The 26,313-nt window shown below is 38.8% G+C and overlaps 1 protein-coding gene across 4 annotated transcripts in view; it reads left to right on the top strand.

Moving 5' to 3' along the window:
* cblb (Cbl proto-oncogene B, E3 ubiquitin protein ligase) overlaps positions 1-26,313 on the top strand; it is a 55,141-nt gene extending 28,828 nt beyond the window's left edge. Inside the window, exons 6-19 of one of the 4 annotated variants that reach the window (XM_040149521.1) lie at positions 151-272; positions 5,248-5,385; positions 6,467-6,554; positions 7,419-7,550; positions 11,612-11,809; positions 12,683-12,877; positions 13,487-13,873; positions 17,044-17,135; positions 19,588-19,722; positions 19,831-19,892; positions 20,441-20,554; positions 21,477-21,683; positions 21,930-22,037; positions 22,846-26,313. In XM_040149521.1, the coding sequence (XP_040005455.1) occupies positions 151-272; positions 5,248-5,385; positions 6,467-6,554; positions 7,419-7,550; positions 11,612-11,809; positions 12,683-12,877; positions 13,487-13,873; positions 17,044-17,135; positions 19,588-19,722; positions 19,831-19,892; positions 20,441-20,554; positions 21,477-21,683; positions 21,930-22,037; positions 22,846-23,099 (2,232 nt within the window). In that variant the 3' untranslated portion in view covers positions 23,100-26,313. The other 3 variants (XM_040149520.1, XR_005709176.1, XM_040149522.1) reach the window with 3 other exon arrangements.

Below are 26,313 nucleotides of genomic sequence, written 5' to 3'. Positions count from 1 at the left end.
ATTCTGATTCAGCCTAGTCAACATACATTTATCAGCTTTCTTGTGGCAGAAGCACCGACTCAAGATGATTCTATGCTGACAATATGAAAAATAAATGTACAATGCATAATAAACTGTTTAGTTAAAACTACACTGGGTGGTCTTTTTCAGCCATGGGGATCAATTCTGAGGAACTGGAATTTCCTGGCAGTCACACACCCCGGCTACATGGCCTTCCTTACCTATGATGAAGTCAAAGCCCGACTGCACAAGTACATCAACAAGCCTGGCAGGTATGGTAATTGTGTGTGTTTTTTAAGTACCTAAAAACTTAGTATTTACTTGAAAAATACTACAAAGCAGCTTCACCAAGTTCAATCCAACAAGGAATGAAATGGAAACTTTACTCATGCTGAACAATGATGGAATATCAATACACCTGAGGAGTAGAGTGGCTTAGGGCTGTGACCAACAGTTTCTGTAACTTTATGAAACTGACAAGCTGACATTCATACCCACCTTACACCATGATTGGCCAACTGTGCAGATATAAGAAAGTAAGCAGGGTATGTGGTTGCCTCTGAAGATCTCTTTTTTTAATTCTTTACACAAATATTTGTGTCACTGTTGATGTGAACAACCTGTCTGAAGGACTTTCTGAAAATGTGAACCATTATCCCCAGATTATCACGTCTCCCTCCTCTATATGAGCACTGGCTTTTCACTCCATCTTCAAGTGTGGCCATTTGGAACAGCTATATACACTTTTGACTTCAAACATGCTCAGACCACACATCGCACAAACTAGTTCTTTTCGAGCGCAACTCAACCCTTATACGTCACAGCCATCAAATTGATTGAACAACTCCTGGAAAAAGGAAAAAAACTGAGGAAGGAAAAATTGCTGAGCTTCACAAAATTCCAACAACGGAGCTGCCACTTTTTGCTAAACTGCTTATCAGCTCTGTTTTTTTGTTTCCAGTTTTGCTGAAATTCACTCTATAAAGAAATATTCTTTTTCTTTGTTTCTTACAATAAAGTTTTTCCGTTCAGATGGATGTAAGTCCTGTATGATTAAAAAACAAGCTCCCTCATTAATTTGATTAAGGCCAGTCCAGCGGTTCAGCAGGGGTGCTAGTGCGGAGGGTTAGGGCAAAAAAATGCAGGGTCGTTCAGCTCAACTTTTGCCAGACCACAATGCAAAGTCATCCAGCAAGGTACTCAAATATGTGTAAGCGCACATTTATGGTAGATTACTTTGTAACATAAATGCTGTATTTCTGCTTTTTACCTAAAGATCATCTCAACAATTTGCCAACATGATATCTTTACAGGGTTGTAAAATCCTGTCCCATAGTATTATGAAAGTCTTCACATTCATACTTAAACTGGATACTCAGATTGTATTTCATGTCTCACCGGTACCTGAAGCAACATACCCCTACCAATGCAGCTCTTTATATTGTTTTAACACAGTGATTTTTCTGTATGAACACTTGCATAAGCTAACATCTGTGCGTGAATCCCTGCATGATCTCCTCAGCAGGTGTGTCCACACGATTAAAAGTGTTCATACTCGCACAGGCCAGGTGGGCTATGGGGAAAAAGCTTTTTGGGCCGCAGGGGATTTTTTGAAAGAGGCCACTGAGACAAATTAGCAGCAAGGCAGAGTGGTGACGCTATAACAAGCTCTCATAATACATCCATGGCACACCCCCACTCTGCTCTGGACATCCATACAGATCCACTGCACCAGACAACATACACATTAATGGAGGAGGCACGTACAAAAGCAGTTCCTCTGTGACAATGTTAACAGACCTTTGGTCCCTTCAAGGGTCAAGACCTCACAGTAGTAGGGAAGTCAATTTTACATTAATTAACTTAATGAGTGTCAGTCACACATCAAAGGTTATGCTCAGGTGAGATAAGTGTTCTCTATTTGGGCCTATTTTTCCTGAAGAAGAACCACTATTAAACAGTTGTAGAACCCCGCATCTGAACCAGGAAATTATGATGATAAAATTTTATTAAAGACACAAGAAGGGAGCAATTAACAGCAATTAATGAAATTTCTAAGAGCTAATGGCAAACACCTGTCAAGCTACAAATACATGATTTTTAGTTTCATGTGCCTTTTTTACCTTGATCTTAACAGGCAAAAATTTAGCTAATCTGCTTCATCAGGACTGTGTGGGTGTGGTTTGATCAGATTTGTGTTGTCTTGTGGGCAACATATGCAAACAGCCCACAACTATCATCAGATTCGGACTTGATACTTACATTGATAAATAAAAAAAATTGTCCAACCTTTTTCCAATAGAGCTGTAAGAGAAATACTGTATCTCATGAACCCAAATTGAAGCAATGTCATCAGATAATAATGCTAACGCTTATAATAAGAAGCTGATTTAGGAAATACGTTTTTAGTGCCTTTAAATTTGTATGAGGGTTAATTCAATTCAATTCAATTCAATTCAATTCAATTCAACTTCTTTATATAGCGCCAAATCAAAACAGAAGTTATCTCAGGGCACTTTTCATATAGAGCAGGTCTACACCATACTCTTTATAGTTATATTTACAGAGACCCACCATTCCCCCATGAGCAAGTGCTTGGCGACAGTGGCAGGGAAAAAGACAAGCTGTGTGAGCAGTTTGTGTGTATGTAATGTACGCACTAATTTCTGAAAGAAATGCTGACAATCTTGAGGGTATTTTCCCTCCATGTGGTGACTTCCTGGTGGGGGGAAAAAGTAGAAAATACCTTCAGCAACACTGCTAATTTATTGTAAGCAGCTTGTATTGCCTTGAGCTGAGCCATGCATGCAATGTGATTTTTTTTAAATAGAGAAGCAGGGTGTCCTGTTTGGATGCTGCAGTGGTTTTCCCTTTTATTTGATCATTACTTTAATTTAATTTATTCAGATTTTGTTGTTGAATTGCTGTTTTCAAATCCAGACAATTCAACAGGAATTGCCACAGGATAATCAGCTTTTATGAGATGAGTGAAAGATTGCTCTTAGCCGATCTTGTTTGGCGACATGGTAGAGCAGAGCAGATAATGACAGGACAGGTAATGTGTGTCTGTGTGTTTATGTGTAAGTAAGCTTGGATGGGGTTAGTGAGTGTCTGAGTATGCAAATGTATAGGGTGCTGATCCCCAAATGAATCATGCAAATACCATTGTTATGAACCAGCACTTGAACAAACACACACACAGGCACACACAGCTGTGTGGGCGAGGTCAGTCACATCAGATGAGCCGCTACATGTTACCACATCAACTCACTCAGACACACACTTAAACACATTCACCCACACACACACACACACACACACACACACACACACACACACACACACACACACACTTCTGTGCAAGCACTTGGGATAAGCCAGATCTTACAGATTGGTTAAAAGTCAACCCACGATTTATATTGATCATATTTCAAACACGTCTGTCCTCAGTCAATGCCGCATTGGATTTAGCTCTGCGCCTTTTTGTGGTTGGAGGTAGAATCATACTGTTGTCAAGGCTCACTCTAAGGCCAGTACTCGTGCCGGACTGCATTTATAATACTTTCTCTATCTCTTTTTCACATCTTTTCCACATTCAGATTGTCACCTCGTGCTGAGCTGTTTCCTTTTTATTCAGCTGTGAATTACACAAGGAAATCCTTCTGTGATAAAGCTTGAAAGACGCAGCAGAAATATTGTTTGTTTCGGTTTAGTTTTATATAAAAGGCAAAGGTAGAAAGTGCATATTTCATCTCATCAGTTCTACCCTCCAGTGGTCACTTGGGTGTCATTGATCACATCGAGGGTGTGCAATAGAATTATGAGGCTATTTGAAAAGGCTATTAGTATTAATTCCAGGGACAGACCAGCCATGGCTGTTGATGAAATGATCCCAGAAAGTACCAAATACGACTAAATTAAATGTCCTTCCTGTAATAAGGAGAATCTGAAGGACAATTTATGTGTTCAAAGACTATTAAAAGAATTAGTTTTATATTCTTTATATTCTCACCCTATAACACTATCACCTCAAGTCCGCATCAAATCCTTTCAATCAATAATGTTTTCTCTGTATGGCTCAGAAGCTCACACACGCATGCACACACACACACACACACACACACACACACACACACACACACACACACACACACACACACACACACACACACACACACACACACACACACACATCCTTGTTTTACCCGTCATTGACATAATGCATTCCCTAGCCCATTACCCTAACTTTAGCTATCACAACTATCACAATGCCTAACCCTAACCCTAACCTGATGCTAATCATAACCAAGTCTTAACCATCAAACAGTCATTTAACTTGTTGTCACTTTTTGGAACCAGCATTTTGGTGCCCACAGAGCTGTCGGACCCCACAAGTATACACACACATGAAGCAGCTATTATCTGACTACAGTGTGTGTGACGATCATTTGTGTGTCCGGGCATTCATCCTGAGGCCTGTTGATAGTTGCTTCTATTTTTTCAGTCCAACAGGAGATGATTTTCATTCACACCATTTATATATTTGCTTTTACGAGCTTTGAGAAGAGTGCTACTAAAACTGAGTGAAAACCTTACAGCAACACACTAAGTTTTTTGAAGATTGTTACATGCTCAGCATGCATTATTTTGAGTGAGTACTTTGTGTGTATAACTCTGGCACATCTGTACTGCAGAATTAAAAAAAGCTGATAGATAATTATAATAATAATACACTATTTATATGTAAAACACAAAATGTCATTAATTTTTAATGAAGGCTTGACAGGAATCATTAATTTGACAAAAATTTTTGAAAACCATAATGACATGTCATGTGTGAAAATATCTGTCATCAGGTTTTTTTTGTGTGTGTGTAATACTTATTTATGTTTTGTATTGTTGAAGAACAATTTAGGTTTGGTAGCTGGAAACTAGTTTAGTTGAAGCAAGGCAATTTTATTACTGTATATATAATCAATGTTCTACATACAACAAAGAAGTAACGTGTACGAAAGAATACAATTAATAAAATCCAGAGAAGTGTAACAGCAATAAATTAAAGACAATGTGTATGTTAACAAGTAGCTTATTACCAGTCAGTTGCATAAGGATGTTACAGTTTTTACATTAATATAAAAACACAACTTTTTATGAAAAAAAGTAAATAAAGTGTTCATTCAAAAATGGTTGTATCGCTTGTTTTGTACCTTATGAGTATGAACCATGCACATCTGTCCTCTTTCTCAGTTACATCTTCAGGCTGAGTTGTACACGGCTGGGCCAGTGGGCTATCGGTTATGTGACCAATGATGGCAACATATTGCAAACCATTCCCCACAACAAACCACTGTTCCAGGCCCTCATCGATGGCTACAGGGAGGGCTTGTACGTAACCTATCACACACTCAAACACACTCTCTCCCTTACTAACTCACTCTGTGTTTGTATATTGATAAGCTGTTCTAAACTCTCCACTGTGTATGAGCTGTACACAAATGAGAAATGATCAACTATTTGCATAGTTTTGAAATGTCTCTCACGAGAACAGACCACAGTGCTTCTTGAAGATAACTCTTTTCTGAAAGCCACTTCCTAGATGAAACAACATGTTTTTTTGGTCTCAGCCAGTCAAAAGAATGTCTTTGAGCATCAAGTTGTTCTGCAAGGCCATCTGCTTCTATCATACCTGATAATCTGACAGGCCCCCTGACAAATAAAACATGCTTCTTTCCATTTAGTGCAAGGCATCTAGCTTCCCAGAGCCATCAATCTGGCTGGCTGAGGCTGTTCATCGATCGCTGTATTTTTGTGAAGTCCAGATGAGAGGGAGAAGGGGGAGATCCCGTTTGAAGCACCTCTGTTTTGATTTTTGATTAAGTCAGGAGACCCCAGCAACTCTGGGCGAAGTGAAGTTCAAATTAGTTGCTTTATCAAATGTCAGTCATCATATTTATACACAGACTTGTAAATGCTGAATGAATCTGTAAAATTGACTTTATGTGGAAAAGAGTTTCTGCTCAGTTTTGTAAAATTTGCTAAGGGCCATATTTTACTTTTTATTCCATGCAGAGATATATTATTAACTCATATGTTTGTTTTTTTTTATTAAAGACTTAGTGTTTTTTTTTTTTAATTTAAAATCTGCTCGTAACTGATATTTTGTATCAGTCATAAATCAGGATCAATTAAAGTCCATGTAAAGCATTTAAAGTACAACTATTACTAGAAGTACCCTATTTTCGCTTGTAGTTCTACTACTGCTTCTTGCAAGCAATATTTTTGTTATGTAATATTCATTCATATCACCCTTAACCTGCTGTTAGTGAAATGCATACTTGGTAATATTTAGGAGACATTACAAACAAAACATTTGAAAAACATGAGACTTTTATCAAAATATCTCGAGCAAATATCTTTCTTTGTGTATGTAACTGTTAGCTTGTTTAAACTTTTTTTTTATTTGCAGCTACTTGTTTCCTGATGGTCGCAGTTACAATCCTGACCTCACTGGTTTATGTGAGCCGACGCCTCATGATCACATCAAAGTGACACAAGTGGGTTTGTGTGTATCTGAAAACATGGTCATGGAATTTCTAAGCCAAACAAAGCCAGAAGCTCAGTCTTCCTCATGACATTTAAGTGTGGAAAATGTTCACTGAGAATTGATTGAACCTGATCAATTATGTGTCAGACCACTCATATAATATGTGTGGGAGTGTTTAAAAAAAATGACATGACTCACAGCCTTTCCAAACTCTCAAATCTCGATAACAACTATATAAAAATGTGTATTTAAATAAAGCATGTTTGTCTAACTGCATTGCTTTTTGTCAGAAACTGATTTCTGTTCATAGTGAGGCTGAAACTTCCAGTTTGATACAACCAGTGAGAACACAGCTAGTGGTGTGTTCATCCAGTCAGATGTTGTGTTTAATATATATTAATGTCTTAGTGACAGAGGGAAGTCATCATGTTATACAGCATACTTTTAATGAAGTCAGTCTAAAGCAAATTCCTGTTAGCCTGAACAGATGATAACGTGTGAAGAGAAACTTACGGGCTGGTCCTGTTTGGCTGTATGTCACATTTAATATTTTGAAAAGTGTATTCCTAACAGGGGAAGTTAATGAATAACATTTGATTTTACAGATATATACTACATATACTATATATACTACAAAAATAGACCCTCACCTGTTTTAACAACAACATTAACCATGATAATTCAAGTTCATGCTCTGAATTAGTGATGGGAAGTCCATGAAAACATCATGGAATGTGACATCAGGGCCATGATGGGAAGCTTGTACTGTATGTTTATTGTATATGTGTGTCTGTATACTTTTGTGTCTGTTCTCATGTATAGTTTGATCCATGCATCACTTGATGACTAACAGGAGTTTGCTCTGCCTGAACAGGAACAGTATGAGCTGTACTGTGAGATGGGCTCCACCTTCCAGCTTTGTAAGATCTGTGCTGAGAACGACAAAGACGTCAAGATTGAACCTTGCGGTCACCTTATGTGTACTTCCTGTCTTACAGCCTGGCAGGTGACGTAATGAAGCATACTACATAAACTAATTTCTCAATCAAATTTTGAACAGAAGGGTACATTTGCGGCTGTGCACAATTGCTGTTATCTTTACACATGTACATGGGACATGGTGGGTTAATGACTAATCTTCATCATAACGTCATCTCTGTCTCTCTGTGCAATATTCTTTCCACTTTGGCAGAAAAACACAAAAATCTTAAGTACTTGAAAATTTTCTCTTTTCGACACTGCTGTATTTTTTAGATTCATAAGAAGGAATGAATCTTGTTTAAAGATTAACAAGCATCTACATCTAAGTGAGAAAAAACTACTGAATAATAGAAGCATCCTTCAGTACATGATGAAAAATCCTCCCTCCCCCTCTCACTTCCTTCCACTGTCTTCGCATCTGTCCAAATCAAATTTCCATATATCAATCATTAGTGGAAATGAAAAATGAGAGTGTATTCACACAGTATATTCTAGTGTTTCTGCAAGTGCTTCTGCTTCCCACGGTGTGCTATTTTTTATAGTGTGGGCATCCCATAACACACAGTCCTACACTGCTCTACTCATCGTGCTTGTGCACTCATTTGCCTATCAGGTGTGCCAGCAACGCATTTTTGTAATTACCTAATGACTCATTAGCACTGAGTCCAGAGACTCTCTCCTCTCCTCCCCCTTCCTTCATACTTACCTCCTCCCTCCCTCCTTTTGAATGGGACATCTGTGTTGCAGTCACAGAGAGATGGCTCTCCAGACATGTACAAGTTATGCACTGACCCTGATGTTATTGATCTCTGACAGGGACACACACATATTCACTCCACAGCCCTGGACATAAGCCCAAAAACTTGTCTTGCAATCACAATTCTGTATGAAGGTTATTCTGAGTTGGCTTAAAGTACATTCTTTCTAACCCTCAGAGGGCTTCAAATGAAAAACTTCTACAAAGCAGACATATTAGGTCTCATTTAATAACACTTTGAATCTTTTTACTGGTGTTGAATATGTATGGAATTGTTCAGCTTTCCGCAGGTGAAACCCAAATATAGAGTCATTCTGTTTTCTAACTGGAATAATTTTAAGTAGAGACAAACAAATTTTGCATTAATTATATTTTTTGTATTATATTAGTAGTATTCAAGCATCTACTAGATGTTTAGCAGTGGAGTTTTTGCGAGGGAGGAGCTGGAAAGTGATTCAGAGGACTGTGAATGCAGGTTTTATACATAAAGTCGAGTGCACTTTGTTTTTGTCAGTCAGCGCTATAATAGTTTGCACTTATCATGAAACTTTTGTTTGAGTCATCTTAGTCAGGCAAGTTGATGTCTAAATGAGCAAACAATGAAACACATTTTATACCATAAAAATGTGTTCAGTTCATTGTTTTTTTATTTTTTGCTTACCAAAGTTTTTTCCTCTGATGAGAATACAGACATGATAACCACAAAAATCTCTCCTTTCGTGATAATGCAGTCAGTCTGTGCTTACTGTCACAGGAAGTCATCCTCAGTGTTGTCTTAGTATTTTTTTTTTGCCTATCTTGCGAGAAAAAAGAAACTCAAATTTAACCACTCTGTTTTGGGATATTTTCCCCCACATCAATGGTCACAGTTATCACAACAAAGAAACAATGAATTCCTTCAGGAAATGCAAAGCATTTATTAAATGGGGATCTATGGTGCACAGAATGTAAGTTGTAGCCCTAGTATAAGCGTTTTGAGCAGCTTTTTGGAGCACACATACTAGTGTTTGGTGTGCTGTTCAGTTCTCAAGAGGTTCAGTTGAATGGCTACAAAGATGGAAAGCTTTTTCTTTGATGGCTTTACTCTGAACATAGCTGTAGTTTTAGCAAATGAGCAAAGTCTTTCCAGAGCTCAGGTCCTTTGCTCTATAAACAGCGGGATTCGGCAGCACCCACATTAACAGTGTTTGTCTGTCATACTTCCTGTTATCACAACTCGATGTGACCATGCCTCCCCCACAACCTCAGTCAGTGATTCAGTGACGTATGTCAGATTGTGTATGCATTTTCCTCTTTATTAGAGAAATTGTGAGTCAGAAAGAGAAAGAGGGAACCCTCCTACCCTGTGACAGTGAGTCTGTCACAGGGTCTGTTCAGATCATTGACTCAGTGGTGGTTCCCTGACTTTCCTCTCACTCCATATATTAGTCAGCAGGGGTGGAACAGACATACACTGCTCACTCAGAGCTGGCTGATGATCTATGTACTTCCACATCCTGTTTTTTTATGAACCATTTTTGATCTCTCGTAGAGCATATGGGCACATGAGAGGGTTTCCTGGTTCTAGTTATTAGTTTTATCCCAAATCAATGCATTGATGACCGCATGATTCACAGCGGCTTTTCTGTGTCCTGTTTTTACCAGACTATAGGTTTAATTAGATGTAGATTTATGGTTTGTGTATCTTATTAATAATTGTATCGAGCATTAGCAAGAAGTAACTAGTTCTTTCCACAAAATATAAAGTCAACATTGTCCAGATTGATGCACAACATTTATTTTCAGAGACAGCATGGTTGGCTTTGGAATCTAATTGTTTCATTTCTTCCCATAAAGAATTTATTCAGTTACTTTCAGGTCAAAAGAAATCTAGTTATATAGGTTAAAACTGGTTAACCTAACTTAAAATTTGGTTGAAATTTGAAAGCTGCTCTAATCAACAAATTTATGTCAATGATGGATAAATTGGCTTTGTATATTGTGAAAGATGTCACTCATAGTGACAAACCCACATAGAATTATCACCTGCCTGCGTGTTACAGCTCACAACTTGGTTTTACTGTTTTGGTTCAGTCTCTCAGGAGATCAAGATGGAGACCGAACCAGAACTAAAAAAAAGGTGAATATTGGACATTGTTCTGGTGGCAAAAATAGGACTCCAAATGTATGTTAATGTTTCTCATAATTCGTGTACTAGATGTTTAAATTAGCAACTGTTTGCTAACATATTCACCATATCAACTTTATTTGTAAAGTGATGGTATATAATGTTGTTTTCATAGTTTGCCCCCAAGTGACCGAGAAAATCAATTAATGCTGGTTTAATTTTTAGATTTGAAAGTTACATATAATAGCATTTTCAGGACCTGCTTCACATTTAAATATAGTCATTTAAATGCAGTTGGAACAATGTTTATACTGTGATTAAACTAGAAATCTAAAAAACCTTCACCCCTCAGCCAGAATTTGCCCAGTTTTAAACCTCACATCTAGACCTCTGTAAATCTCTAGATCAGTAGTGAAGTGCCATTTTCTGTTGAATCCACAGCAGAAATTTAGCTGCAAAGTTTTTCTCAACTTCAAAAAGACTTAAGTTCGGGAGCATTTTCTTTTAGTTTGTCACTTCAGTTGTGTCTGTTGCTGAACAGTTTGGTTTCCTCAGTGTCTATGACCGTCACACCATCTCCTCCCCCCTCTGGAATCCCTTCCTTTTAACCTCCCACTCCTTCCTTTCTCCACCCACTCTAATTAGGATTAAGTTTCAAACATGCCTATGGTGGGTCCTCTGCTAAGTCCCCAACCATATGGCTACCACAAATGCAGGTTTGTTCTCTGTAAACATTGTCTGCCTTTGATTGTAGCCACTGAGTCAGTGGAGAGGGATGCACTGAGAACCAAAACCTCCTGTATTATCTTATTTATGACCTTTTTGACAGGGGCAGCCATGTGGAATATGTACCTCTGGCCAGTGAATGTTGTTGTCCAGTTTTCCCTGGAGAAGATCTAAACAAGCATGTGTCCAGTCACCTTTACCTTTCATGAATGAGGGGAAGAGAGAGGAAGATATAGGGGTAGTAGTGAAATGCATAATCTTAACCATGTGTATCCCAGCTGTGTGTAGGAAAAGCCTTCAAGCTTGAGAAGGCCAATGCTTGATGTCTCCAAAACACCACAGCAACAAACCTATGCTCATCAGATCATTAGATTTAGAAAGATTTGTGGGTTACAAATGTCACTACCACACCTGTCTGTGTATATGTGTGCGTGCGTGTGTGTTTGCACGAAATATCCCATTTCGTTCAAAAACTCTTTCCCGTTATCTGTTCCAGGAATCAGATGGTCAGGGTTGTCCGTTTTGTCGTTGTGAGATCAAGGGCACAGAGCCCATCATCGTGGATCCCTTTGACCCACGAAATGAGGGCACTAAGTGCTTCTTCCTGGAGCACAGCTGCCAAATGCTGGAGCTGGATGATGAGGAAGACCGAGAGGACTGCCTGGTCATGAATGGACTGGCCAACATCAGGAAGGTAAATAGCTGATCTGTTGAAGGGTAGGCTTAAAGGGCTTGAAGAAATAAGATTTGTCTTTTCTTTCCTTTTCCAGGGTCCTATGTGTAAGAATTACACTTAATAATAAAGCACCGACTCATTAGTAAAAAAGTGCTCCACTGAGTGAATAAGACACAAGTGACTTAGTCCTACTTTCAGTGAAGTGAAGGATAAACCTTTAAGAGCAACTCTCAAGTGTGCACAGGATTAATCACATGAATATCTATTGTTCATACTTAAAAAAGAAATCCTTATATCTTACTTATTGATATGTTATTCTGCAAAGACATATGCAATATTAAGGTTAAAAGAAGTTCATTTTATTTGTGTTAGATTTTTAATATCTCCAGTAGCAATTACAATGTGGAAGAAACACCAATCTAATATAATAATGACATATGAATATCAATAGATATTAAATAACTGGAATTTGGCTGAAATGGAAACAAAAAGAACGATAAATTGGAACAGGGAGGAAATTCTGTTACTGGTAGGTGACAGGCATCAAAGAAAATGTATAATAAGGAAAATTTTGTATCGCGATAACAGGTGCAGACAATGAAGATGCATGGAAAGAGTTTCCAAACAAAATCATTACCATCTTTATTGTTGTTGTTTGCACCCCTGATAAATGCAAAAAAGAAAAAGTACTGTAACATCCAATAAAATGTTAAAATCAAATGCAAATAGTCAGCTTTTATTTTTAAGCTTAATGGGTAAAAGTGAAGGATTTGTACTTCTATCTTTAACCTAAATCCAGAATTTTACTTCTAGCAGTTTGACAAATACAGATGATTACTTTTCTTACAACATTTAAACATCCCTTTAACAGATTATTTACTTTTCTCTCAGCACTGTGCAGAGCGACAGAACTCGCCCATGGTGTCTCCCAGCTCTTCACCTGTCAGCCAACACAGGAAAGCCCACGGAGGAGACCTTGGTCACTGCGTTCAGCACCTTGGCCTCCCCCCCGTCCCGCCACGACTCGACCTCATCCAGAAAGGTGCCATCCGCTCCCCGTCTGCCAGTCCCACCAGCTCCCCGAAGGTCAGTCGCAGCATTTCCCGGATAAAAAGAAAAATTGTTTACCTGTATTTTCTGGCACATAATCATTAAATTCAAGTGTCAGTGGCTATCACATATAAATTAATTTAAAAAAATTATATAAAAGCAAAACTTAGGAAGTGCGTTACAGGACAGGTGTGCTTAAAAACAAGAATAATAAATTACATAGGGAGGATGTAAATGCAGGAAACACATTCAAAACAGTTATAGGGTAGAGGAAGAGAAAAGACAAATGTATTACTTAAAAAAAAAAACACATATGAAACATCTCTACATTAAAGCTGCACAAGGCCATGAAGCACTTTGATGTAGCAGCCGAGTGACAGCAAGGCATAAATATTTGAATTTCTGAAGGTTTTTATTACCCAGAAGTCATGTTATATGACTATTGTTCATTTCCTCTTAGTAGCCAGTAGAGATGGAAGGCTGGGAAAAATCTTTTCACAGCAGGCATTTGGATTCCCATTAGCTCCACAAGTAGTTGCTATTCTTCGGTGGATCCACAGAAAAACATCAATAGTAAAAACATAAAAAATATAAATTGTTTAGTGTTATTTGAAACCTAGTCTTGAATAATCTCTCCACATCTAGTCTTCACCAGGCATGTCCAGGAAGCAAGACAAGCCTCTTCCAGCTCCACCTCCTCCCCAGAGGGACCCACCTCCACCACCTCCCCCTGAGCGTCCTCCCCCAATCCCCCCAGAGTCACGCCACTCTTGGCTTCCCAGTTCCTCTTCCTTGTCCTCTTCCGTGTCGTCTTCTACTGTCGCACTGTCAGACTCCCAGATGCCCCCTGAGACACAGTGTACCAAAGACAGCCACTTGGCAGATTCCCACATGACTGGAGTCGAACACCAGTTCCTGCTTGGACCTACTGGCCCCTCCCACCTGAACGGAAGGCCACTCAGTTGTCCGTCTGCAGGATTTGGAAGGTTAAATCACAGAATGGAGGGGGCAGGAAACTCGGAGATCTCCAAGGTAGGTCTTAGATTTGGTTTGGATAAGTCTTTTTTTTTGGTTTGTTCCCACAATAAAAGAAAAGAAATGGCTTAACTTGAAATTTTTTTTAATTCATGGTTCCAAAGGGATGAATGCTGATGACTCTGGTGATCCTCTGACTTTTCCTCTAGCAACATTTGTGGTTCAGTCATTCATTTTCCCTTCAGGATGAATAACTTGATTCTCTGACTTTTTCTCTAGCCCCATCATCAGGTCAGAGGTTACTTTGTCCGATACATCGGTTTAAACCTGCAAAACTGATGACATTCCAATCAGTCTCAGCTGTACTTTGCCGTGCTCAGCTGTATTACTTTGTGCAAACACACTAAAACTTACTATTAAATCCTTGCAAAAACATTTCCATATGTCATTTAGAAGTTTAATTTGTAGTAACACCCTAAAGTCGCAGTTTCATTGTATAAATGTATAAAGAAGTTAAATTTGTTGATTCTATGGTATACTAACTGCTAAAACAGTTAACTATGATAATCAGTATATAGTATACCTTGTCTAGAATTGGTATGTAGTATGGATTTGGGACATACCATTAGTCTAGTTTCTTTTACATTTGATAGCAGTGAGGAGCCACTACCATCATTGTCTCAGGACATGAACACAGCAAACGGGGTCGAGATACAGGGTAGGAAACAATTTTTAAAAAGCAGCAATAAAGGCAAAGCATACAAAGTCCAGTCCCTTTGTTTACATTTGCATTCAGTGTCATAGTCTCTACAGATGGATGGATGGGCAAACATATTTTAGGTGCCATTCTCTGTCAGCCCAATCAATGTTTGCTGTTTAATTTACACTTAAACACAGTCATCCTGTTTAAGGACATGTATATGAAGATCCCTCAGTCATTGGGACATAGGGCTTTCATCTAAGCTGGTTTAGTCCATTATCAAAATAAACTAAATCCAACCCACAGAGACATAAAGCTGCAGTGGACTATCCAGGTACAGTTTACAGTAGCTGCTTACATGCATGTGCCTTGCTTAAGCACACATCATTGGTGGTTGTTAAGGGTTTGAACTTTCATGTCCAATGACAAATGAGGCTGATTGGTGGTATGAATAAGTAAAGTGCATCAGATGCAAAAATGAACACAAAGACAACAATTTTACATCCAGTAAAAGCAGTATATGACATAACTGCATGCGATAAGCAGAGCACAAAGTTTGAAATTTGTTTCTGTTATTGAATGTATTATACTTGTCCTTAATGTCCCTTTTTTGTACCTGATGCACTTTACTGATTTGTAGCATCCATCAGCATTTATATTAAAGTGGCTTTCTGTCTGTTAGCTTGTGACTAGAGATTTGTGTTCCGCACTTCTGGTTGAATAGGGCAGTCCCTTTCTTTAACTCCAACTGATGTTCTGAATCAAGGCACATAATCCTCACATATAACTGCCCACAGCACAGCAAGGCCCTGTTATTCATTAGATACATTTGTTTGTGTTGAATCAAAATCTTAATGAATTTACATTCATGGGTATTGTAATCATACTGTCCATTGTATAAACAGATTGAGATATGTATAGGGCTTTGTTTATTAGAAGAGAGACAGTGGAGGAAAGTTTAATGAGTCACGTGTGTTTATTATTTGTAGATATCCAAAAGGGGGGCTTTTATTACTCACATCAAGCCTGATTTAATTATTCATGCATACAGTTTACTATTCTGATTGTCAAATAGTAAATAAAACAAAAATTGAGAATAAAATCCTCATCTTACAGTCACTTTGTAGATAAGGCGTGCAGCAGGCAGACGACAAATCAGATCTGCCTTTCTTCCAATAAGTAAATACATACTTGAAGTGTGTTGGAGTGAATGTAAATATGATAGTCTATGCTAAATAATGAAATCCCTGATTTAACTGAACTCAGTGTTTCGACTGACCATTCATATACTACCAGGCAAAGACTGCTTCAACATTTACCAGTGTGGAAAGGAAAATACTACTGAGCATCTGTATGATTTGTACACTCCCTCCACTTTATCATTTAAAAGTCTAGTGTGCAGTGCACACACTCATGCAAATACACGCAATCACTCCCTCTCCCGCCAGAGACACTCTTTGATCTTGAAGTGCCTCCAGTTCCCTATGGAAAGTCACTTTTGGCAATATTCAGGAAGCTGATGTGGTTATTTAAAACTTTTTGTCTTCCATGTAGAGCAGCTTTCATTTCAGCGGCAGGTGCGCTTTGCATATGAAATATATTTCTCAACCAGTTTTACTCAAGGTCACATTTGGTCCAGGATTTTCATAATTGTCCAATGATATGGCTTTGCTAAAGGAATATATTATTATTATTATTATTATTATTATTAATAATAATCATTTTAGCAGTAGTAGTAGTGCTATAGAATACTATAAATACTTGTTTTAAACATGAAGCAGGGTCAGAAACAATATGTTGAAATTAAATTTGTCTCTGACAGCAGTTTTTTCACCTGAAACACTTGCATGGGGCAGCAAGCTTAACTTTAAACTTACCAGTGTAGGCTGCATGCAGGCTAATGTGGCAGCAGACTTACAGGTCATGCCTTCTCTATGAATGCAGATTATTTTTGGCGTGGAAATAATATTTACCTTAAACACAGAAGAACAGAAGATGTCTATCATGCAGCACTGCTTTTACATGCAGATCTTGACACAATATATATATATACTATATTTTTTTGTTTTTTCTTATAATAGCAGATCAGCTCTCAGAAAGTGATTCATCCTGCTCAGAACACTGTTGGCTGATGATTGAAGAAAGCATCCTTTATTTGAAATGAATCAGGTTTTGATTAAAACGAGTAATTTGCACGTAAAAATGCTTGTTTTTGTACCCTTCAACACACACTTCATTTTCAGTGAGTTGCTTTGAAGCTACAGTAAGTGACTAAAATATGATAATTTACTGTAGAGCTGCTGCATCTGCTTTCAGTATGGTGTCCCGGATGTGTTTGATAAGTGATAAGGACTTCACTACCGTCCTCCTACTCCAGAATCAGAGAGGAACTCCAGATATCTGATGCATGATATACTATATTTAAGTGTGTTTCAGTTCATCAAATTCAGTTGAAATTGACCTATTCAGTTGTTCCTTTTTATTTTTTTTATTATTCTCTCCCCTTCTCTTGTGTGTGTCTGTGTAGCCCTTTTCTAATGGCGTGCAAGTCAGCGAGGACTATGACATCCTTCCCTCACGCCTCTCACCAACTCAGACCACGCTTGCCAGCAGCCACAAGTGAGCATTATACACACGCACGCAATCACTCACACAATGGGGACATTTATCCAGCAAGATAGGAATAAATTTTCCTTGGAAATATCCTTGAAAAGTTGGAGCACTATTGAGATGATATCTCTGTACAACTACTTTTTATTATTATTGGTAGATACGATTGCAGTGTGTGGAAGCATGTTTGTTCCCTGTGTTCACGCAGGGATACATTAACCAGTGAGTTCCCAATTAACGTTTTCATAGTACCTCCTACAAGGCTGTACTAAAAGTGTACTGTATCAAAATGAAAGTCTTTGTAAATCATAAAAAGATGCTTTAATACTGAACAAAATTTTGTTCAGTTTTGGTTCAGGCATGCCGAATCTTTTTGAGATTCTTCTATATCTTATTTCCCCTATTAGATGGTGCAGTGTTATTTGGCAGCAGAGCTGTGTAAACCAAAATGGCAATAGAACAAAATACCTGTGTGCTCTGCAGTCTTAAAGCAGACTTTGGCAAGAGCAGTAACAAACTTAACCAAACCAAGTGAGATCCGAGTATTTGAGTCAGTAATTGACTTTAGTCTAAAGTTCTGTCTCCTTAACCTGCTCCTTTCTTTTCTCTAATGTTTCAAACTCTGGGACACCAGTGAGGTCTAGTAGCCTTAGGGAAAATTCCTGGTTAGAAACAGCTTTGAAAAATGATGGCTGAACGTCTAATAGCCTTTTAGCTGCAACCAGAAATAGATTAGGCCTTTCTGTGTATCAGGCTGTAGAGGAGGCAGGGGACAGATCTGCCAGTTTTGATGAAGCTTGAGCTGTAAGAGAAAGCTCTGGTTCTACTGAAAACAGTGTTGTAAAATATTGTGAGGTTGTAAGAGTGATACACACATTTCCTTTACACAAAGTGCTGTAGTTCACTTGCACACATAAACTCTGCAAGTATAGGTTACATTCACAGGATTACTTATAGCTTAGTTTAATATGTAACAGTATTTATGGGAGCTCATTAGGGTGCGTAGGTGATTCTTGTTGTTGATTGGCCAGAGAAATCCCTGCATCATTTGTGGTGGACGGTTCCTGCACTAATGCCTTGTTTAATCATTACCTACAGACAACACAACAGTTAGTGTACTTTGTGCCTTAGCACACAGTAACACTATAATGTTAAACATACAGTAGGTAAACACAGCTAGCAGGGTGGAGCCTGCTGATAAGAGGTGCTGCATATTTTCACAATAATGTACCACGAATTAAAAGTCTTATTTAATTTGTCCTAATGGCTGGTGGTCTACAGTTTTTTTTTTTTTTTTTGTGTAATTACAGAGACTTAAGTTTTTTGAGATCTTTATCCTTTCAGAAAGATTCAGATTATTATTTTAGCACAGTTATTTCATACATATTGTAAAACCGCAGCCTTTTGCTGCTTTTAGCCTACAGGGGCGGCTGTGGCTCAGGAGGAAGAGTGGGTTGTCCACTAACTGGAAGGTTGGTTGGTTGTTTGATCCCCGGCTCCCCCAGTCCGCATGTTGAAGTGTCCTTGGGCAAGATACTGAACCCCAAATTGCCCCCGATGTATCGTGTGTGTGTGTGTGTGTGTGTGTGTGTGTGTGTGTGTGTGTGTGTGTGTGTGTGTGTGTGTGTGTGTGTGTGTGTGTGTGTGTGTGTGTGTGAATGAATGTGGCAGTAGTGTAAAGTGCTTTGAGTGGTCAATAAGACTAGAAAAGCGCTACATAAGTGCAGTCCATTTACCATTCATGGCTTACTGTTTTGCTCAGTGTTAAATCAGCATAAATTAGAGAGGTTCTGTTGCTCAGATGCTTTTGACATTCACATTTTCCGAATGACATAGCAGGAGGTTAAAACACACAAACTTTAGTCCCCAGGCCTGCTTCTCCAATATTGAGACCAGTGGTTCCAAAACATTTTCCCACACACACAAAGCAAAGACACAATACAGCAATCATTCATCTCAAATTTGGTAATTTTGGACTGTGAAGAGTTGAGCTGTATCAGCATTTCACAAGTTCTGTTTACAGTGACACATCTTTTCAGTCATAATTTCTGACTTCTGCATACCTGGAAATGTGAAGAAGAAAGCATATATTACCTAAAAACAGCAGCTGTGAGCTATCATCTCATTAGCTGTGGCAAAACTGCATATTGAGCAGGGTTTTTGTATAGGGTTTTTTTTATATGTATTGCTTGTTCCATTTTGACATGTTTATAACATGCAATATACAATTTTGTTAATGTAATGTCACATTGTTGTATTTATGCACTGAATTTTTTTAAAATGTAAAATAACAAATGTAAATAAAATGAATCTTGTTGCACCCTTGGCCTGTCCTTAAATCAGCCCGTGACTGCCATCCTCCTCATAATAGGACTGTGAAACTATCAGTGATTGCAGATTGAATGAAATAATTGAATAAGTGACACTAATGGAAAGGTTGGGTTCACCACCATCTCTACAGACCCCCCAACCCTTTCAGCAGTCCTGTGGTAGAAAAACAGCAGAAAGTGATGGAGAGGGTGGAGGATGAATATCAAAACCCTTCATCCAACCTCTGCCTGAGCCAGGCTCCAATCTGTATCTCTGTACCCAACAGGTATTGACCTTCTCTTATTGTATTAACGTTACTATGGTGATACAGCGATGATTGTTTCAGAGTCTGACTAGGCTGTTGTGAACCAAAGAGATTTCTTCTCTCATTCAGGCTGGAGAATGGCTCCCCAGAGCCTTTCATTGAGGAGAAGAAACCACAGCCCCCTGAGCCTGGTAAGTCCTTAAACCAGGAGAGATGATTTACACATTACAAATTATATTATATTTATCCCTATGACCATGAGATTATTAATATGTACACCTGATATCATTAGTGTTGTAGTGAGCAGGTGAATATGATGCCCACAAATTATCTGTAGAAACTGTTCGAACACACCAGGACACCTTGTTTAATCCTCTATTGAGACTTAAAATTTTATACTACTGAGTCTTACAATTATAAAGAGGCAATAGGTAATTTAATTTCTTTCCAGTACAAATCAACTTGTTTTCAACTGTTTCTTGTTGAAAAAACATATCCTAATGCCAGCAGAGTGATCTTGTTTTAATTCTGCCTAATTTAAGAATACTAAACCCTTATAAAAAAATTTAATCTGGTTTAAGTGCAGAGCAACGAAGTGGAACTAACTAGAGCCACTGGCAGAATTCTTTTATTGTTCATTGAAAAAAAGCATATTTGTAAACTGAATATGACGTGCCGTGTTGGAGTGGCTATTTAAACCTGAGGCTGCTTTATGTTAAACTCTTCTTTTGTTCCTCAGGTAGACACTCAGAATCGGTCAGGGGGTTGGTCCAAGGGCCAGCGCCTACTGCCCTCTTCCCACTCAACACCAACCACTCACCCTCTGACTATGACATTCTGCTGCCCCCCCAAGGTAGCCTACCCCAACAAGAACACATCCCCGCCTACAACCGCCTCCCCCATCCAGCCACAGCTCCCTGTCTGTCTCAGCCTCTGCTGCCATATTCCATCTGTCTGAGCCTGAGACATAGAGTCTTCTCTGTGTCTCAGTGTTTCTCACGACAACATACCTGTGTGTTTAGGTGGACTGTCTAACTGTTAAATGTAGCAGCATTGTATCACCCACTGTCAAACTTGTATCCCTGACTTCAACCAATGAACATTACAGGCAGATTATTAGAAGATAATAAGATCTATTACTAAACCCTCAAAATAACATTCACTGTAGTATTTTATTAAAATCATATTCTGCAGATGATATACCAGACCATTTATGTTCAATTGTCAAATCATCATTCCAATAGCAACCCATGTAGCAGAGTTCCCTTGGTCCTCATTTGAACAGGAATTAATGTAAACTGTGCTAAGTGAGCCAAAGCTGGATACGGCAGTCATGATACAAAGTAGTGCTGTAAACAAAAAGCAAAACTAGGCTTCAGATAAAGGCCTACTTACTGGATTGTAAATCACTCACTGTGTGCTCATAAGTGTAATTTTATATCTTGTAAGCACCAGTTCAAGGTTTTGCTTACCCAGACTCTGTAGTTCAGCATACTAACAGAGACATATATTTATGTGATGTACAGGGGTAAGTAATTAAAACAGTAACACAGCCTGATCTGCTGCCTTTGATGATTTTGACCCACAACAAGCCAGCCTTCTTACAGCTCCTACCCCAGTCCTGTTTTGGCTCTTCTCTAGAAGGCGTGCCAACTGCTCTTCGGCATGTAACAGCATATGGTTCAGACTTTATAGTCCGCTACCTCCTCATTTAAGTATAAACTGTGAATCAGAGCAGAGCAGAGAGCTCAATCTTGGCTTGTGTTGTGTTTCAGCATTAGAAGACCCCTTCAACAGCTGCCCTCCTTCCCAGCATCCTCCTCCCCCCCCCCCTCCTCCTCCTCCACCAGCGCGACACAGCGTTACTGACCTCTCCTCCTCTTCACCATCCTCATCCAGCAACTCCTCCACGTCCTCCTCCTCTGTCATCACACGACCACATAGGCCCTCCTCTGGACACGAGCATTTGCTGTTAACCCCCGGTGAGCTGGCAAACTCGCAAAATTTCGGTCCAAACAAAGATATATACTCAAAGATATACATTTAGTGCAACTTCTACGGTGCTATTATAGTGCTAATCTAGTATTTTTTTCTCTGTGTATTAAGTGTGTATTGTGCTCACAGAATTGTGGAAAATGTAACAAACATCATTCACAGCATTACTTTGTTGACTGACAGATAGCAATACGATTGTTAACCTGACTTCCCCTGTGTCATCTGTGGTCTAGACACAGTGTTTGATATGCTGAACAGTGCTGCTCCTCTGCCTCCAGTCAGACGACACACAGAAAATGTTAAAGGTTCCAGAGCCTACCTGGAGTACAACCATTTACCAGGTAGTCAAGGTAGAGTTATATCTCATTCTCAGCAAATGACTACATGAGGAAATGCACACAGGTCTTGACGGTGTAACTTTCACAAAAACATGGGAACCTATAGTTGCAATATACATATGACTGCTTGTTCTCCAGGTTTTAGACCTCAGTTATCTCACGTTATGACTGAACTTATGACCAGAAAAGATCTAAATCTTTAAGCTAAGGTCTGGAATAATAATGAGCCTTTGAAATTGAAATTGTGCAGGATCCCTTTATGGAACCAAAGAAGAAAGGATATTTGGTACGGTTTTCTCAAAGAAAAAATACCCCTCTGTTGAAAGATTTATGTTTGGCTTCAGGGCTCGGAGAGTCTAATCAACATGGACAACATGAATGGAAAGTCCTGAGCAGCTCTTTCAATGATGACCATAGGACTTGCTTTGTGCAGACGTGCAGAGTTTGTCTGAAACTTTGGATTCCAAAACAGCTTAATTGTGTTTTTGTTTCAGTTTTTATTTTAAAAAATGTACACTGTTTCCCTTGAAACGGGCAGACCACATTTTAACATCTCTGGTATTCCATAATGGAGCAGAAAATCAAAGACAACCGTGCAGTGACTACCTCAATATCTGATTTCTAGTTATGAAAAACAGTCTTAACTATACTGATAAAGGTATTTGAAAAAAATGTATAAGCTTTAGTTCTGTGACAAGCAGCATTTAGTCTACTAACTTCTCCTTGACCATTAATGATGCTCCCAAGTATCTGCCTGTGTGCCAGGGGCTTTTTTCCACTGACATGATTTCTCTCCTTCTCTCCTTCCAAGTATCGATGGACTGTTTGCAGGCCCCCGCCAGGCCACCCAAGCCACTACCCAGGAAGATCCCTCCAGACATTCAGCCAGGCATACCCCACAGCATGGAGTCAGAGACTGTGGACGCCAAGATCGCCAAACTGATGGGGGAGGGTTACTCCTTCGAAGATGTGAAACGGGCACTGATGATTGCCCAGTACAAAGTGGACGTGGCCCGAAACATTCTGCGAGAGTTTGCCTTAGTTGCCCCAAGACTGAACCTCTAGTCCTAGAGACAGAGAAAGGGGAGCACAACAATGAAGCTGTGCCTCTGAATGGACTGAATAAAAAGGGCTTCTTTATCTGCTTGGCCTCAGACTGTTGGAAAAAACAATGATCAACAGGAAAAAAGAAATATTTCAAGGAAGACTTGTCTTTATTTGCCGAACAGAGATGACGACACATAACAAAGTGGCTAAAACCAAATCACGACAGAACACGGAGAATCAAAACAGGGAGAAAAGATAGTCTGTGAATATTTTAAACCTGTGAAAAAAAAAAAAGAACCAAACTTGTTGTTTAAAGAGAGCTTTGCCAGTGCTGGCCTCTGGTTTTTCAAATGCTCCTGTTTATCTTGGGGCTTGGACTGTATGCCTGTTTGAAAGCCCTGATCTTGCTACTGCTGCTACTGTTAATTTCGCATCCTGCCAGCCTCCAGACTTTATTCTGAAGGGCTTTTCCAAAGAGCAAGACATTTCCAGCTCCTTTCAGCTTATATACTCAGCCAGTTATAAGGGATCATTTTTATTTAGTACCAGTGGGGGGAGCCAGACTCCACTGTTTCTCTTCTCTAAATATTGCTCTCTCTCTTTTTGACAGTGTCTCCTGCTTCGCCAGCTTCTTCCTCTTTCTTCCGTTGTGTGGTACTCATTATAGAATACCCCACTGTTTGCCCAGAGTCTGGCTGACTTGTAGGTCTTAACAATGTCTGGTGAGTCAGGTGTTGTTGGGTGGACACAGAGGATGCCTTATTGACTAGCTTGCTTCTCCCAGACCTGGAGAAAAAATGGGAGTGACAATGGCAATGACAGTTCCTGATGAGCACTCTTGTTAGACTTGGTATCTTATTTCAACAAGAAGAGTGAAGCAAGAGATTCTGGGAGGGTTAGTTATCGCTCTTTGATTCTGTTTCCTAGAGCAGAGGATTAATCACCTCAGGCCTTTTTTTAAATTACATTCTTCACCTGAGGACAGTAAGCCTATGAATGTACTTGTTCTGCATGTGGGAGCTAAACCTTTGTACACTCTGAGCTCCTCTCAGGCCCAGTTTTGCCCTTAGAAGTGGTTTAAAATGTTCAGTTGTCGTGGAACATTTTGAATTCTACATCAATTACTCCATGTCAAAAAACAGATAATTGTGCCTGCATTCCAACTCAAGCATTTAAATGACAGGAGTGAACCTGTTTTGTAGATCAGCAAGCCAGACATTGTCTGTTAAAACTCAGAGACGATGCACTCAGCAGCCGTCACACTGCAGTCTCATGTCTCCTCTTCAATTACATACCCATCATATGGTGAAAATGTCCTCATTCCCCACATGTTTGAGAAATCGCTGTCAATATGATTTGGAATGAGAGTAACATGGTAACTCTGAAGCAATTATGCATTTTTAGTCATGTGATATTGTTATGTAAACACAATATAGATGAACAATACACTGCACAGCATTCAAACTATGTGGCGAATCATATGCATCTTCACTGTGCACTATAGGTGCACCCAAGATAAAACCCCCTTACCTCAGAATCTGGAATCAGCTGTTTTTCACCCTAATGACTGCAAGATATCTGACTTATGCATATACTGAATTTATGTTGTGTTGTTTTTATAGCCCCCTTTCCTCCTTTTGGAGTAGTATGAAAGCTATTGATAGATCTGTGCTAGACCGGCTATGTTTACATGGATGATAAAACTTGGGTTTTATCTTCATACCATTTTAAAGATAATTTCAGATTATAATTTGGGACTTAATTTCTCTCGTTATGTGTCAAGATGATGTAGTTTTAACTATGTCATCTTAACTACTGTATATCAAGACTGTAGTAACTTTTATTATATTAACATTTGATACAGCTAACTGAGCCAGGCACCTTGACTGTGCAGCATCTGGGTCTGTGCGTGTTTTTGTTTATGGGCAAACAAGAGGAAGTCGGAGAGATCCCACTGTCTCCTTGGACTCCTTCGTGCTGTGAGTTAGTCTAAAGTATACCAAGGGATGAGCTGAATAAACACCAAGAACAATGCGTAGCATTGACCCATCTCATATTTCCTGAAGCCATTGTTAGGCTATCGAAATAAATTTGGAAGATATTTTGTAGTTTCTTCAGAGAGAGGCTTTAATATGTTGATTGATTCAGGTCCCTGTGACTGAGGGTCCTCACAATACAGATAAAACAGTGTTTCTGGTCAAATACTGAATAGTCTGGCTGCAAAAATGGATATGAAAAGGTTCAGTTGTAACATCCTGATGATACAGCAGGAGGAAATGATGATCCCAGTTCTAATAATACAGCTTACTGAATATTTTCTGCATTTTTGCATAATGTGAGAGTGTTGATCCAAACAAGAAAGCACTTGCTTTACTTGAGTGGTGTGTACATATGTTGGAATAATTCAGGCATTTTAACAGGTTTCTCATAATTAAAATTTGACCTAATGAGGCTCTCTTTACCCTTATTTGAAATTTACATCCTTCTAAGGAAAACCATGTTATAGTGACCAGGTTAACAAAAGCTTGCTGTTTGCACATAAACATTAATGAGTATGGCTCTCTGTGCTGCAGAGAGCTATATGGTTATGCAGCACAACCATAAAAGTATGTCAACTAAACAAAAACACATATAGAAATGTGTAACTAAACACTTAGAAATTGCTTAGTCGTCACCTAAGCAGCTTTATCTACTCCCCTGACAATGGGAGATGAATATTCTGGACTTGATTTACATTCCAACATTCATATGATGTTTATATTGTGACAGTGCTATTTGAACTGAACCAGAAAATGTTCTCTGCTCCACAGAAATAAATATGTGAGACTTTTCCAACTGACAGATTAACCCATAGTTAATGTCTGCTTTATTTCCAGTAGACTGAGACACCACACATATAAATAGGGAATTCAGATGTGAAAATCAGTGGCATTCCCCAACTTGAATCTTAATTTTTGCACTGGTCTGTTTTTACTTTTATTTTCTTAAGCTTGAACAACTCTGAGCTCAGAATTTTCCATTCCATTGGACTCTCTGGTAAAGGGGGTAAGTGGCCTTAGGTTGCAAAGGGCAATTTTTATTTTCTAATTCCATATTCATATTCATAGTAATGTGCTCTAGTAACAAAAAATGTGTTGATAATATGTAAAGCATAGAGTAATGTGCAATTAATTTATACATTATTATTGCTTTTTTTCTTGATGTGCTATTTTCATGGATAAGTAAATAAAAA

The sequence above is a fragment of the Xiphias gladius genome, chromosome 17 (assembly GCF_016859285.1).
Source record: "Xiphias gladius isolate SHS-SW01 ecotype Sanya breed wild chromosome 17, ASM1685928v1, whole genome shotgun sequence".
Lineage (NCBI taxonomy): Eukaryota > Metazoa > Chordata > Actinopteri > Istiophoriformes > Xiphiidae > Xiphias > Xiphias gladius.
The sequence above is the reverse complement of the archived record's forward strand: the minus strand, read 5'-3'. Positions and strand labels throughout refer to the sequence as shown.